The 17,422-nt window shown below is 32.1% G+C and overlaps 1 protein-coding gene across 1 annotated transcript; it reads left to right on the forward strand.

The window, feature by feature from the left end:
- The first annotated feature begins 14,981 nt into the window (after window positions 1-14,981).
- LOC128647010 (olfactory receptor 8H1-like) lies at window positions 14,982-15,914 on the forward strand. Its single transcript, XM_053699819.1, has one exon. The coding sequence runs from the start codon at window positions 14,982-14,984 to the stop codon at window positions 15,912-15,914; it is 933 nt and encodes a 310-aa protein (XP_053555794.1).
- The last annotated feature ends 1,508 nt before the right edge of the window (window positions 15,915-17,422 follow it).

Consider the following 17,422-nt stretch of genomic DNA (forward strand, 5'->3'; position numbering starts at 1 on the left):
GTCCCTTTAAAGTCTATTGGTAGTTTATTGTTAGATTAGTGGGTGTTTTTATTTTGGAGGCTTTACTTTTGTAGTTTAGGTTTTTTATTTTTCGCTTAATTTTTTTTTATAAATAGTAATGCTAGGTTAAGTTATAGTTTAAGCATAGGTTTATTTTATTTCACAAGTAAGTTTTTAATATTTAAGGTAGTTATATTGTAAGTTTAATTTAAAGTTATGGGGTGTTAGGTTTAGGGGTTATAGTTTTGTTGCGATGTGGGGGGCCGGCGGTTAAGGGTTTAATAGGTTTATTATAGTAGTTGGGATGTGGGGGTTGGCGGTTTAGGGGTTAATAACTATTTTAGTGTCGGTGATGTCGGAGGGGCGGGTAAGGAGTTAATAGGTTTATTAAAGTAGTTGCGATGTGGGGGTCTGTGGTTTAGGGGTTAATAGTTTTATTTTGTGTAGGTGATGTCGGGGGGTGGCGGATTAAGGGGTATTTAGACTAGGATTTATGTTAGGGTGTTAGGTTTTAACGTAACTTTATTTTCCCCATAGACATCAATGGGGATTGTGTTATGGCAATCGCCATTCCGCGATCGTAGGTGTTAGTTTTTTTCTAACACTTTCTCTCCATTGATGTTTATGGGGAAACGTGCACATAGAGTCAGGCTTGGTTTTTGTGCGGTATGGAGCTTTTCACACTATATCGCAAACCAAAAGATGTTTTTTTAGTAACTTGTAATGGCAGCACTATGGGGAGTGCGATACTGCTCATTCCCCCCCCCCCGTTATTTATGCACCCGGTTTAGCACACAACTTGTAATCTTGGTCGATGTTAATAAATTTAGCTAGATGAAAGTATTCACATTATACTCACAAAATATTTTACCAAGGTTATACTATAAACTTCCAAAACTTTATAAATAAAATAACATGATTATAGCTACTCTAATTCTTTGAATTTATTTGTATTCTAGTTCACTATTCTCTTACAGGTATGAAACCTTGGTGCTAGAGGGATTTCTTAAAGCTCACAGGATTATATTTGTTTTTTGGGTCTAACTCTATGATTACAAGAAGAAGAAGAAGAAGTGTCACAGGTTCACTCAAATCCTTAATAGTGTTACATTTTGCCAAGTTGATCCATTTATTGTGGAAGGGAGTTCAAAATGGAAATATATGAGGAGTAATGCATAATTTAATAGCCTTAGTCTATATGTTAAAAAAGATATTGAGTTGTGCGGTATAGCGGTAGCGTACACACTGCGCAAAATGGGTCTGTTCTGCTATTTCTATACTGCCGGTATTACAAGTCACCCTAAAACTTTCTTTTGATGTATGGTATGGTGAGGTAAGCCCCATACTGCACCAAAAAAAAAGTTTCGACTTTGCATGCTCTTGCACGTTTAGAGATATTTCCTCTTAAAGTCTATGGAGAAAAAAAAGAGAAAAAAAACCTAACTAAAGCCCCTAGTCTAATAACCCCTAAACCTCCATCCCCCACATCGACAACACTAAATAAAGCTTTAAAGTCCTAAACTGGCATCCCCCCACCTCGCCAACACTAAATAAAGCTATTAACACCTAAACCGCCGTCCCCCCCCACATCACCAACACTAAATAAAGCTATTAACCTTTAAACAGCCGATACCCCACATATCGCAACCTTCTAAATAAACCTATTAACCCCTTCACTGCCGGCCCCCCAAATCGCGACGCTGTTAGGGGGGACTTATTATTTTTATTTTAAGTAAAAGAGCTATTAAACTTAGGGCAATGCCCTACAAAAGGGGTGGCTTTATTGTTTTTATAGGGTATTAGATTAGGTTTAATTTTTTATTTTGTATAATTTGGTTTATTATGTTCTGTAATTTTAGATTTTGTTATTTTGTGTAATGTTAGGTTTTTGTTCCTAGTGTTATGAGTTTTAAATTTGTAATTTAGGTTTTTTATTTTGGTATCTTTTATTGTTTTAAAATAGTAATGTTAGGTTTATTTATAGTTTAAGCTTAGTTATTTTTTATTTTACAAGTAAGTTTTTATGAGTTGCAATGTGGTGGGTCGGCAGTTTAGAGTTTAATAGACTTATTTAGTGTTGACAATGTGGGTGGCCGGCGGTTTAGGAGTTAATACTTTAATATAGGTAGTTGTGATGTTGGTGGGTGGCAGATTAAGGGTTAATAGGTTTATTTTAGTATTTGCAATGGGGGTGTGGTGGTTTAGGGGTTAATAGTTAGTTTATGGATATTAATGTGGGTGGTGGTTTAGGGGTTTATAGTTAGTTTATGGATGTTAATGTACTTTGTAACATATTTTTTATGAGTTTTGTGAAACATTTTTGTTTTGTAAAATCCATAACTACTTGTCTTTGATTGCGGAAGGGATCGTTGTGGTATAGGCTATAACGCTAGTGGAATAGCTATACCACACAACTTGTAATACCGGTGATTTGAGATAGCTCCTAAAGTTTGATCAATTGTTAAAAATTATATGAAAAAGAATGAAGGGAAAATATTTTGAATTTAACCCCTTTGCTACCATGAATGTCCAAAAAAAAAGTTGCCCAAAGAACTAGAGAATTTTTTGCATTTTTGCTATCACTCCAAATAAACAGAAAAAGAGCTTTTTTTTTCTTTACCTATGAAAACTATATTTATTTTAGAAGACGACAACCCAAGTTATTGATCTAGGCCCATTTTAGTATATTTGATGCCACTATTTGGCCGGTAAATACGATCATATATATATATAAAAAAAAATAGTTAACTTTTTTGCAAACTTTGGGTTTCTCACTGAAATTATTTACACAGAACTACTGCAGTCATAAGACAAATGGTTTTAAAAGCTTGTCTGGGAACCCCTTTGTTCAGAAATAGCAGATATGCATTGCTTTGCCATTGTTTTTTGGCAATTAGAAGGCCACTAATTGCAGCTGCCCACCAAACTTCTGAAATTCCTGGCAGTGAATGGGTTAATCAGTTAGCTTGTAAGGTTAATATTTGCTCTAGTGTAGGAATTTATTTATTTATTTCAACAAGTTTCTAACCCATATCTTGCCAATTTGTTTGCAACGATATGTAACACTACTTACATATATTGATAAAGACATATGTATGCTCCCAAGCTCCTGTGAGTCTTCCACAGCTGACTCTTCAACAAAGGATGCCAAGTAAAGGAAGCACATTTGACAGTAGAAGTAATTTGGAAATGTTTTTTTAAAATTGCACTCTTTATCTAATGTTTAATTCTTTACCGTCCCTTTAACTGTCTTCTTATCTATATTATAAGCACCAAGACATCATTCTTATTTTAATCTGTAATATATCCCCATGAAAATTATATCCTTAGAGTTATACTCTTATCTGCTAAGAGACCACTTAAATACTAATATATAAAAGTGCATAAATAGCTGCTACAAAACATTTTCTATTCATGACACAAAAAGCAAACCATGTTATAAGCAATACTGTACATTTTACAATGTCTATTTTGAAGAACCTTAACTTCTACAATCTATTCAACTGAAGACGTGAAGAAAAACATGGCTTTAATGGGTAAATGATTTTGCTTAGAACGTTAAATCTGTGAGTTATTGAAAGACATTAGATTAACAATTTTGAATTGCAAACATATTAAACAACCAAAGGTGAACCTTTTATATATTGATTGTTTAATACAAATACACCACTATAAATAAATAAACAGAAAATTCAGATGTATGATAGTCAACTAACACCAAAACAGTTACTGATAACGTTTAGAGTCAAAAATAGACAGCTTAATATCCTTTATATTTCAACCCGTGTAGTTTTCGAATTAGATTGATTGATTATTTAACCTATGTGTTTAAAAGGTAAAATGTTTCCTCTATAGCTGTATGATAAAAATAATTAGACAAACCTACAGCCAAAACATCTGCATCCGTTCTTAAGAAATATGACTTACAAATGGAGTTTATTGTCTAGTATGTTTTTGTGCAACTACTAATGTTGACCAAGATGTAAAGGTATACATCTCTTATTTTGACATATTTCAATCATGTTCAGTAGAAGCAAACAACACAAATTAATGAAGACAATGGTATCAACATTTGGCTGCAAAAGGATTGTGAGAATTATAGTATCAAATATTGATCTGTATAGACCTATAGCCTGGAAGACAGTGTGCTTCTGCAGCAGTGTTCTGATACCTGCATCAGAGATATATACACACAGTACACAAACTACACTTACACAAAATACATACAACACATGCATACAGTACACATGCATCATACTCACACTACACATATACAAAACACACACTACATATACACACTACAGAAACATTCCACACATACATTACGTGGCACACACATCAATTTCTTTTTACAATAAAACTTAATGGCAAAAAAATATGTTAAAATTGAAACACTCTATTAGTTACCTAAGGAAATGTTCAATAAAATCTATTTACAATTTTTATTTTCAAAATGAAAAAGAATGAATTAATGAATTACAACATGCAATGTATTAGTGACATTTGTAAATTATTGTGTCATTGTATTTGGAAACAAATAGTTTAAAACCATTAAACATCTCAAATATGAAAAATGCTTATTCTTTTGAATTTATACTATGCATGTTAGAATCATAAAACGTGTTGTACATTTAATATTTTCCTTTCTAATCTATGTAGGATCTAGTGATAGATATAATGATCTAAAGAAATAAGATTATATATGTTCAAAATAAATTTAAATAGTAATGATCATAAAAATGCAGGTTATTGTACTATAACAATAAATAAATAATAATAATACATCATTAAAACAAGTAAAGGAAAATTCAAGTTGATTTGAAGGGAAACTTACAACAGTCAGTTTAATTTGGTTATTAAAAAAAAGAAAAAGCATATTGTATATCATGATAATATGCTATGCATTAATAACATTTGATAATTATTGGGTTAATACATTTGGAAAACAAATAGGGGTCAATCACAATCATTTAGAAAAACTTATCAAAAGATTTTTAACAGAAAACCACTATTAACTTCTTAGAATTTTTTTGTCAAAGATTGTAATCAACCCCGTAGAATATTAAATATTAAAAACATTTATACTTTATTCTATTAAATGCTAGTGTCATAAAATGTTACCTGATATTGATCCTTTCTATTCTATATGAAAATCTCACTAGTATGGAGTGAAATCATTTTTGGAAACCCTGCCTAGCTACATAAACAGCTCTCAAACTAAAATTCTTAGAAGTACCTTCCAGTACTCACAAGAATTCTTAGATAAACTTGCAAGACCACTAGGCTTTAGAGGACAAATACTATCAGAACAACTTATAACAGATTTTCCCATAGATAGATAGATAGATAGATAGATAGATAGATAGATAGATAGATAGATAGATAGATATAGATAGATTATAGACTATTTTAAAAATGCAATTTGGATATAAAGTCACCCTTCACAACTTACTTGTACGTCTTAAAGGGACATGAAACCCACATTTTTTCTTTCATGATTTTGAAAGAGAATGCAATTTTAAACATCTCTCTAATTTACTTCTATTATCTAATTTGTTTTATTCTCTTGATATTCTTTTCTGAAAAGGATATCTAGATATGTTCAGTAGCTGCTGATTGGTTGCTGCACATAGAAGCCTCATGTGATTGGCTCACCCATGTGCATTGCTTTTTCTTCAAATAAGGATATCTAAAAAATGAAGCAAAATAAATAATAGAAGTAAATTGTGATGTTGTTTAAATTTATATTCTCTATCTGAATCATGAAAGAAAGATTTTGGGTTTAGTAGCCCTTTAAGTCAGTTCAGATTGGTAATTAAATATAAATAGCCGTCTTGCTAATAGAAGTATGGAAGCAGACTATCTACAGGTACACCTTTTATATATTGATTGCTTAATACAAATACACCACTATAAATAAATAAGCAGAAAATTCAGATGTATGATAGTCAACTAACACCAAAACAGTTACTGATAACGTTTAGAGTAAAAAATAGACAGCTTAATATCCTTTAAGATTTCAACCCGTGTAGTTTTCGAATTAGATTGATTGATTATTTAACCTATGTGTTTAAAAGTTAAAATGTTTCCTCTATAGCTTTATGATAAAAATAATTAGACAAACCTACAGCCAAAACATCTGCATCCGTTCTTAAGAAATATGACTTACAAATGGAGTTTATTGTCTAGTATGTTTTTGTGCAACTATTAATGTTGACCAAGATGTAAAGGTATACATCTCTTATTTTTGACATATTTCAATCATGTTCAGTAGAAGCAAACAACATAAATTAATGAAGACAATGGTATCAACATTTGGCTGCAAAAGGATTGTGAGAATTATAGTATCAGATATTGATCTGTATAGACCTATAGCCTGGAAGACAGTGTGCTTCTGCAGCAGTGTTCTGATACCTGCATCAGAGATATATACACACAGTACACAAACTACACTTACACAAAATACATACAACACATGCACACAGTACACATGCATCATACTCACACTACACATATACAAAACACACACTACATATACACACTACAGAAACATTCCACACATACATTACGTGGCACACACATCAATTTCTTTTTACAATAAAACTCAATGGCAAAAAAATATGTTAAAATTGAAACACTCTATTAGTTACCTAAGGAAATGTTCAATAAAATCTATTTACAATTTTTATTTTCAAAATGAAAAAGAATGAATTAATGAATTACAACATGCAATGTATTAATGACATTTGTAAATTATTGTGTCATTCTATTTGGAAACAAATAGTTTAAAACCATTAAACATCTCAAATATGAAAAATGCTTATTCTTTTGAATTTATACTATGCATGTTAAAATCATAAAACGTGTTGTACATTTAATATTTTCCTTTCTAATCTATGTAGGATCTAGTGATAGATATAATGATCTAAAGAAATAAGATTATGTATGTTCAAAATAAATTTAAATAGTAATGATCATAAAAATGCAGGTTATTGTACTATAACAATAGATAAATAATAATAATACATCATTAAAACAAGTAAAGGAAAATTCAAGTTGATTTGAAGGGAAACTTACAACAGTCAGTTTAAGTTGGTTATTTAAAAAAAGAAAAAGCATATTGTATATCATGATAATATGCTATGCATTAATAACATTTGATCATTATTGTGTTAATCCATTTGGAAAACAAATAGGGGTCAATCACAATCATTTAGAAAAACTTATCAAAAGATTTTTAACAGAAAACCATTAACTTCTTAGCATTTTTTTGTGAAAGATTGTAATCAACCCCGTAGAATATTAAATATAAAAAACATTTATACTTTATTCTATTAAATGCTAGTGTCATAAAATGTTACCTGATATTGATCCTTTCTATTCTATATGAAAATCTCACTAGTATGGAGTGAAATCATTTTTGGAAACCCTGCCTAGCTACATAAACAGCTCTCAAGCTAAAATTCTTAGCAGTACCTTCCAGTACTGATAAGAATTCTTAGATAAACTTACAAGACCTCTAGGCTTTAGAGGACAAATACTATCAGAACAACTTATAACAGATTTCCCCATAGATATATAGATAGAGATAGATAGATAGATAGATAGATAGATAGATTATAGACTATTTTAAAAATGCAATTTGGATATAAAGTCACCCTTCACAACTTACTTGTACGTCTTAAAGGGACATGAAACCCACATTTTTTCTTTCATGATTTTGAAAGAGAATGCAATTTTAAACATCATTCTAATTTACTTCTATAATCTAATTTGTTTTATTCTCTTGATATTCTTTGCTGAAAAGGATATCTAGATATGTTCAGTAGCTGCTGATTGGTTGCTGCATATAGAAGCCTCATGTGATTGGCTCACCCATGTGCATTGCTTTTTCTTCAAATAAGGATATCTAAAAAATGAAGCAAAATAAATAATAGAAGTAAATTGTGATGTTGTTTAAATTTATATTCTCTATCTGAATCATGAAAGAAAGATTTTGGGTTTAGTGGCCCTTTAAGTCAGTTCAGATTGGTAATTAAATATAAATAGCCGTCTTGCTAATAGAAGTATGGAAGCTGACTATCTACAGGTAACTGACTTGTCAAATCCAAATGACTTAGCTTAGATTTTATGCCACATAAACTGCACCTGATGACTTGCAATAATAAGGAAACCTAAGTATAGCATATAACAGTAGAAATGTCTATTTGTGTCCAATTGGAATGCATCTATTTTGATTCAAGCATAAATGACCAATGCTACTGAGAACTACAATGTTAATTTTAAGACAGGTTTGCTTCGGTTTATAAAATGTAGGATTACATTCAAATTAGCACTTTGGTTGCAAGTGGGATTAGATACTAGATATGTGTACAGCCAAAAAATTGTTTTGGACAAATCATTCATCACACAAAAATGATTTTGTTTCACTGAGTATTTGCTCATGAGGTTGTTTAAATATGTTTGTTAATGAATAATATTCATACTCTGTTTCCTATGGGAATCAGGGCAGTAGAGGCTCAGATTAATCTTAAAGAGGTAGTCTAGTCATTAAACTTTTATGATTCAGATAGAGCATGCAAATTTAAGCAACGTTCTAATTTACTCCTATTATTATTTTTTTCTTTGTTCTTGTGGTATCTTTATTTGGAAAAGTGAGAATGTAATATTAGAAGATGGCCCATTTTCTTTTCAGCACATGGGTAGCGCTTGCTGATTGGTGTCTATTTGACTAGACTATCCCTTTAAATAAAGTTAAAGTTGTAACTGATGCTACTGCTACAAACCATTCTCTTTTTATTCTTTGTGGAAGAAGAAGCAATGCTCTACTGGGACATAGTTAATGCATTGGGTGAGCCAATAACATGAGGCATGTATGTGCTGCAACCAATCAGTCGTTTCTGAGTCTACCCAGGTTTTTTTATACAAAGAATATCAAGAGAACAAAACTAATTAGATAATAGAAGTACAATGGAAAGTTATTTAAAATCACCTGCTATATCGGAATCATGAAAGAAAACATATGGGTTTTATTCCTTTTTTTTAAAGCTTACATACTTATAATGAATAATACAAATTTACGCCTAGATTACGAGTTTTGCGTTATAGAGGGTGCGAAACCAACGCAACAAAGTTGAGTTATTTCACCCTCCATAGCGCTGCCATTACGAGTCTCTGAAAAGTCTCCTTGTGCGTGTGATATGGTGGCGATAAGCTCCATACCGGACAAAATCCATGGACTGAGAATACATGCTCGTGCACGCTTTCCCCATAGACATCAATGGGGAGAGAGTGCTAGAAAAAAAACTCCACCTGAAGCGCAGAATGACCCCATAACGCAACCCCATTGATGTCTATGGGGAAAAAAGTTACATCTAAACCTAACACCCTAACATAAACCCCAAGTCTAAACACCCCTAATCTGTTGCCCCGACATCGCCGACACCTAAATAAAGTTATTAACCCCTAATCTGCTGCTTCCGACATAGCTGACACCTAAATAAAGTTATTAACCCCTAATCTGCTGCTTCCGACATCGCTGACACCTAAATAAAGTTATTAAGCCCTAATCTGTAGGCTAGGGGATTTTTTTATTTTGAGGGGGCCTTTTTATTTTTATAGCGCTATTAGATTAGGTGTAATTTTTTTTTTTATAAATTCATTTGTTATTTTTCATAATTTATTGTTTGTTATTTTTCATAATTTAGTATTTTTTATTTTTTGTAATTTTACAGGTAAATTTTAATTTATTTTAAGATCGGGATATTGTAATTTTAATTTAAAAGTTAGGGGGTGATAGGTTTAGGGGTTAAAATTTTAATTTATTAGTGGTGATGTGGGGGCTGGTGGTTTAGGGGCTAATAGTTTTTTTTAGTATTTGCGATATGGGGGATGGTGGTTTTGGGATTAATAGGTTTAGTTAGTGGCGGCGGTGGTGGGGAGCGGCGGAATTGGAGTTAATAACTTTATTATAGTGGCAGGGATGTGGGTGGGCGGCAGATTAGGGGTTAATACGTTTTAAATAGTGTTTGCGATGCAGGAGGGCAGGGGTTTAGGGGTTAATAGGTATTTTAAGGGTGTTAGTGTACTTTGTAACATTTTAGTTATGAGTTTTGTGAAACATTTTTGTTACACAAAATCAATATCTACTGGTTTCAGATGGCGGTATGGCTCGTGTCGTTATAGGCTGTAACGCAAGCATTTTAGCCTCACCGCCCAACCTGTAATACCGGCGCTATATTTTTTGAGTTCGGGATTGACGTTGCGTTACAGGTTAAAATGCTTGCGGTATAGCCATACCGACATGACTCTTAATGGCTATGTTACTGTTTTTACACTGAAAATGGCCTTTTTCAGCGTTAAAACCATAGCGCAAAACTCAGAAACTAGGTGTTAATTTTTTACATTTGTCTGAATCTGCATGCCCATATTCTTTTAACAAAATTAGATCTGCATATTTTTAGAGTCAAAGTTGCACTTATTTTACATTGTGTAAACTTTGTGATAACATTTGCCTAATCAACAAATGCACGATAATTAGAAAATGTAATAGCACTTAGGGCTTGATGATGGAAAGCTCTCTGGGCTGGTGAGATTATTAAAGAATGCTCGCCAGTCCTTTTATTTCCCTGGTGGAATAATCTAAAGCCACTTTTTAACCTGAAAACAGGGTGTCTCGCTAAGGGCGTATACTGAATTTTCATATGAAATGTGCACAACAAAATTTGTATTTAAAACATCATACAAAACAAATATTTGAACTATTCAAACAAAAATGAGGAAAAAATTGTATTGTTAAGGTGCATCAAAAATTGTAACAAAATTCTTCCCCCAAAATCGTATGTAAACAAAAATGTAAAAAATTAGTATGTAATTTACTCAGGAATAAATCAAATTAAATATGCACAGCATAAATCGTAATTGTAGTACACTGGATGTGCAAAAATCACACAGAAATTTTAACTTATAAATACAAAATGCAAAGCGTAATTGTTGCTTTTTCATAAAATGGGCTGAACATGGGCGTATATGAAAATGTCTAATCGCAGCGTAATTCTATAAAACTTTTCGCACTGCAGATCTCACAGTTTTTTCTCGCTAGCTTTTCTCAAAACTATACAAACACTTATAACCCCCATAAGTAAAACAAATTCTAAATTATAGTCAAATGTAAGATGCTATACGCAGAAAGCAGCGTAATGTAATTTTTATTTGCTGCAGGATTTTAATTTTAAAGTGCTCCCCCTGCTTCCTGCTAACTTTGCACTAAGGAGCGAAGTTTCCCTAACCAGCGAGCTTCATTATTTTTAATAGGAGCCATCTTGCCACTCGCAGGGACTGCCCCTTTTTTACTATTATTGCACCGGGGCAGCCCTGCGAGAGGCAGCGAGAAAAGTAGGTTTGAGCTGGCGAGGATTATATCATCGAGCCTTTAGTCTGAACTTCAAATGAGTAGTAGATTTTTTTGTGACAAATTTCAAAGGTATGTATATTTTCAGTCCTACTGTATCATGGGACAGCCATCAGCCAATCACAAATGCATATATGTATATGCTGTGTATTCTTGCACATGCTCAGTAGGAGCCGGTGACTCAAAAAGTGTAAATTAAAAAGAGTGGGCACATTTTGTTCATGGAAATGAATTGGAAAGTTGAAATTGCATGGTCTATTTGAATCATGAAAGTTTAATTTTGACTTGAGTGTCCCTTTAAGGATTCATTAAACTTCACACTTCATAGCTTAGTAGTGTTGGTTTAATTTTGAAAACATTTTTTTTTAATAATTTAACTTAAACTCAAATAGACTAATTTGACTGACACCAGGTAACTGTTTCCTGTTTTAAAGTTACATTCTACAGTATAGACCCCATTGTGTATCATCCATATTTTGTGCCATGTGAACTATATTATATTTTAAGGGGCATGGAAGTCAAATTTGCATCTTCATGGTTCAAATAGACATTGCAATTGTAATAGATTTTTCAATTTACTTGTATTATTTATTTTTCTCTCTGTATTTTTTGTTAAAAAAAAAAAACTAGACAAGCTCAGGAGCAGCACTATGTCCGCAAAAGTGTAATAATACAGTGCTGTAACACATTGGAGGATTTTCATTTTACAATTTTATGTCACTTTAAGTTAAAATAATTTATATAAAACCTGAATTCTATTTGTATTATTTTGTTTTATATGTGAAGCAAATATACAAATGATAGAGTATATATTTTTTTAAATGTATCAACATTTTTGCTATAAAATCATCTGAGTATATGGACATTTTGATTAATTCTACTATATACTTTTCAGTTGGATTTGTATCCTATGTATCTATCCAATGAGAAGTAAAAAGATTATAAACCCCACCCCCCTTTTCCTTCTTTTTTTCTTCTTTGTTTCTATAGATTTCCTTTTCTTTTAAAAATTATTATTTGAATTATTACCTAAAACTTACTTCAGTGGAGATGGAGTTTTAATTTCTTATATTGTCTTTGTTCATAATTTGAGTGCACACTTATTGCAAAATAAATTCCATCTTTTACTTCAGGCTATGCATCATATCAATAATTTGTATTTGATTTAATTTAATAGAATTAAAGGGATACTAAACCCAAATTTTTTTCTTTCATGATTCAGATAGAGCATGCAATTTTAAGCAATTTTCTAATTTATTCCTATTATAAATTTATCTTCGTTCTCTTGCTATCTTTATTTGAAAAAGAAGGCATCTAAGCTAAGGAGCAAGCCAATTTTTGTCTCAGACCATGGACAGCACTTGTTTATTAGTGCTGTCCAATCAGCAAGGACAACCCAGGTTGTGAACCAAAAATGGTCTGGCTTCATTCTTTCTTTTCAAATAAAGATAGCAAGAGAATGAAGAAAAATTGATAGGAGTAAATTAGAAAGTGGCTTAAAATTGCCTACTCTATCTGAATCATGAAAGAAAAAAGTTGGGTTCAGTGTCTTTTTAATATTCTTTACTTTCAAATATTGCATATCTTTATTTTCTCCCACAGTTCATGGACCAGTGACAAATTAGAAGGAAGAAAATGATCATATGAATTTTCAGAATGGATATTTTTAAACTGTATGCATAATCAGGTAATGCAAATGCAGCATATACAATCACTAGATTTATGAAATCTGAAAGATAATCTCAGTGCTTGTTATACTATGGCAAATTTATTATTTAACAATATAAAGTATTAAATTATGATTTCATTAGTCAGTTTAAGACTAAACATACAAATTTGTGTCAATGTATTAAATCATGTAATAACAAGATTCTCAACTAGAGAACCTGTCCTCTTTTGACTGCAGCAAGCAGCCAATGGATGAAGTTCATCTGCTGCACGTAATTAACATTGCAGAAGGGCAGGGCCTGTCAATCACCTTGAACAAAAGAGCTTGGGATGTTATAAATCTGCCACCTTAGAGGTGATGGAGAGGTTGAGAAGCAGTGGTCAGATGACTGTGAAAGGTCTAAAACAGCTTTTATACATTTTATTCTTTAACTTTGCAAAATCAGTATTTTTTAAAAGTAGTATTCCCATCCCCCTCCACTAAACAATCTACTGGTGGTTACCACACTTGATTGATGTTATTGTTAAGTTTTGCAGCATTTACATTTCCTACTTACTTCCATAAAAAGAGTAGTCATGGATGCATAAATTGATGGCATATTACATTTTACTCCAGAGAAATTGCGATAGGAAAATAAAATATTAGGAGGTTATTAACAATTTTGATTGTTTCAATAGTGTACCTACTGAACAGTGGGCCCTGGTGCATTTCACCCCTTCCCAAATCCCAATCAAACGTATTAGCAAGGAATATTAAAAATATACCTGCTGCTCCGTATAATGTCGATAGATAAACCTGCAACCTGCACAAATAAACGCTCTGTGCATTGGGATTATACCCATTCTGTGCACACCTAGGTATAGACTGGCTGCTATTGGCCCGCCAGAACTTGGGTCCTGGTGCCACCTCACCTCACCTGCTGCATCAATGGTAGTTTTTCTGCACTAATATACATTTTTCAGCATGCTTTAACTTTTGTTTCTTTTATTAATTGACTATTAATCAAGAGGTTAAATAAATGAAAGGTTAGGTTTACAAAACACTTTGAGCCAGATTATAAGTGGAGAGTTACTTAAGGCTTTCACTTGAACGCAAATACCGTTGACAGTAAACTTTGAAACCATTTGAAAGTAAATTGTGCACAAGCAAAAGCTGATACCTGCTAACTTTGGGACTTTGAATATCACGACTGCATTGATTTCTTCTCCCCTTAGACTTTTAAAGAACATGCTGCTGAAAAAACCTATATACATTTTAACCCTTATAAAACTTTTTAATTAATATTTATATGAATATTGTTTATTAGATAGTGTATATAAAAGTGTAAAACTTTATTTTAAAGTATTTATGTTGCACCACGGTGAAGGTTTATTTTTAACTTTTAATACACTTGCAAGTTAGCTAACTTTAGCTTGTTCTTGTAATCTAGTCCTTCATGTCTTTTTGATTTTCCTAGTTAAGAACTAGTAAATATAGAGGCTCCCATTTATTATGATATGTGTGGACAATGTTCCCAGACACGCAACCTGTTTGCAAACCTTTGGGGCCTCAAATGCAGAATAAGCTGCCAAAATGTATCATTGTCAGTCATCCTGGATGAATGAGTCCAGATTGTTTGACACCTGCAAGATTTAGGTAGTGGACAGGTTATAAAGCAGCAGTCATAAAACCACAGTTTCTTAACTTTTAGATGCTTATTCACATGAGTGAGCTTCTGGCCTCGGAAACATTTTGATAACTAAAGTGAACAAGTAATATTCTATAAAAAATATTGATGTGGATATTGCTGCAATATGATTTTAGTATATTACATTTATTGTTTGTATTTCCAGTTTTTGGTTCTGTTTTAAAATCTTGTGTAAGGTATTTTTAATGACAAATTTGCTTTATCACTAGGCAAAAATGAACAATTCCAGTGTGTCACAAATAGTTCTACTTGGATTTTCGGTTACCCAAGACAAGAGAGTGTGGCTCTTTATTTTTTTTCTTCTCATCTATGTCTTAACTATACTGTCAAATATACTTATAATCACCCTTGTTCAGATTGACCATAATCTTCATAATCCCATGTATTTTCTTCTTAGCAACTTCTCTTTCCTTGAGATTTGCTATACAGCAGTTACAGTTCCTAAAATGCTGTTCGACTTACTTCTCAATAATCATTATATATCACTTTCTGGCTGTATAACACAATATCACTTTTTCTCTCTTTGTGCTGCTACGGAACATTTTCTTCTTGTCATTATGGCTTATGACCGTTACGTGGCTATATGCATCCCACTTCGGTACAACAATATCATGAGCCACAAGAACTGCATGCAACTCATATTTAGTTGCTGGATCATAAGTGCTTTTTCTCTTTCCGTACCAGCATTTTCTGTATCACAGCTACAATTTTGTGGGCCAAATGAGATTGATCATTTCTTTTGTGAATTTAACCCATTGTTAAAACTTTCTTGTACAGATACATACATTGCCCAAACCATTTTCAATATTCTTTCATGGGTTATTATACTAGGTTGTCTCATCTGTATTTCAGTGTCTTACACATATATTATTTCAACCGTTATGCAAATCCCATCAAGTGTTGGGAAAAAGAAAGCTTTCTCTACATGTGCATCCCACTTAATTGTAGTCGGAATATTTTATGGAACAGTCATATTTATATATCTTAGGCCAACAGTAAATATTCCCTTTCATCAAAATAAAGTGGTTTCTGTGTTTTACATTGTAGTGACCCCAATGCTAAATCCCATAATTTATAGTTTTAGAAATGAGTCTCTAAGAAAAGCTGCCTTAACTTGCATTCAACGTATAAAAGGGAAAAAATGTTAGTGCGCCAGAACTTTATTATCGAAATTTATAATAATTATAATAATTTATGTTGTGAAATAAGTTATAATTAAACACACCCTACAAGCTACTTTTAGATCCTTATGCCAATGGCATTGTATCATACTAGATCAACTTTTTCAGGGCAATTATTCTGTTTTTAGGATGCTTAATAAATACAGAAATACCATTTATTTCAAACCTCTGCTTTTGCCACTGTGTCATAAGGTCTTATAATGTATAAATAGGCTTTGTTATATTTTAACATTGTTGTTATTATTATTATTATTATTATTATTATTATCTAAAGCATTTATTAACTTATTTTTCTACCAAGATTATAATCATGTGCTGCTTACTTGAAAATAAAATAAAATGTTTGTGAACTTATAGTAACATGTACCTTTAATTCTGTTTTGGTTGCTGTTTTCTGTCCTTTTAATGTTTATAATATGTCTAGAATTTAGATTTAGATTTAGTCAAATACAAACAAGTCCAACGTCTATATTAACAAATTAATAACCAAAATCTAAGAAAAATGCTGGTTTATATATTATTCATTATTATAAACATGTGATATAAGAAAGTTTAATTGAATAAATATCTATCTATAATTGAGTTATGTAATGTAATATGCAGATTAGATTTTATTTAAAAGATTCAGAGTTTATAGTTTGTTTTTAAAGTATATAATTATGGGTGTTCAGATTATACACCTAACTCTGCTGCAAATTTGGTCATATTATTACTTGTACTTTTCCTAATATATTTATTTTAAGCGATTAATGACATCCTGTTATATTTTAATCCACTTTTGTTGTGCAAATAAATTTGTTACCTGAATAAGGTTTCTCTATTTTTCTTCACTCTATGGTCAAATTGTGTTTTTGTTTTCTTTTAAGTAAAAGTAAAACTTGTTTTATTTTCCTTTAAAAATAATTACACAAAAACTTATATGTTCAACTACTGTGTCAAAAAATATGAATTGTTTCTTTCTACAAATAAATATTTTATTTTTAAAGTGTACAATAAAACATCACATTTATAGCAGTAATTGTTTTTATTTATTTTTTTATAATCAAATACAATTGAAAGTTTAAAAAAGAAACTTGGGGGCCTATTTAACAAAGGTCTGTCGGACCTGATCCAACAGTGTGGATAAGGTCTGACAGACCTTGCTGAATGTGGAGAGCAATGCGCTCTCTGTATTCAGCATTGCACCAGCAGCTCTTGTGAGCTGCTGGTGCAACACCACCCCCTGCAGATTCGCTGCTAATCGGCCGCCAGCAGGTGGGTGTCAATCAACCCGATCGTACTCGATTGGGTTGAATTGCGGCGATGTCTGTCAGCCTGCTCAGAGCAGGTGAACAGGTTATGGAGCAGCGGTCTTTATACCGCTGCTTCATAACTGGTGTTTCTGGAGAGTCTGTAGGCTTGCCAGAAACACAGGGTTTTAAGCTCCGTATAGAGCTTGATAAATATGCCCCATGGTATCTTTAGAAGAGATACTC

This window comes from Bombina bombina, chromosome 2 (assembly GCF_027579735.1).
Source record: "Bombina bombina isolate aBomBom1 chromosome 2, aBomBom1.pri, whole genome shotgun sequence".
Taxonomy (NCBI): domain Eukaryota; kingdom Metazoa; phylum Chordata; class Amphibia; order Anura; family Bombinatoridae; genus Bombina; species Bombina bombina.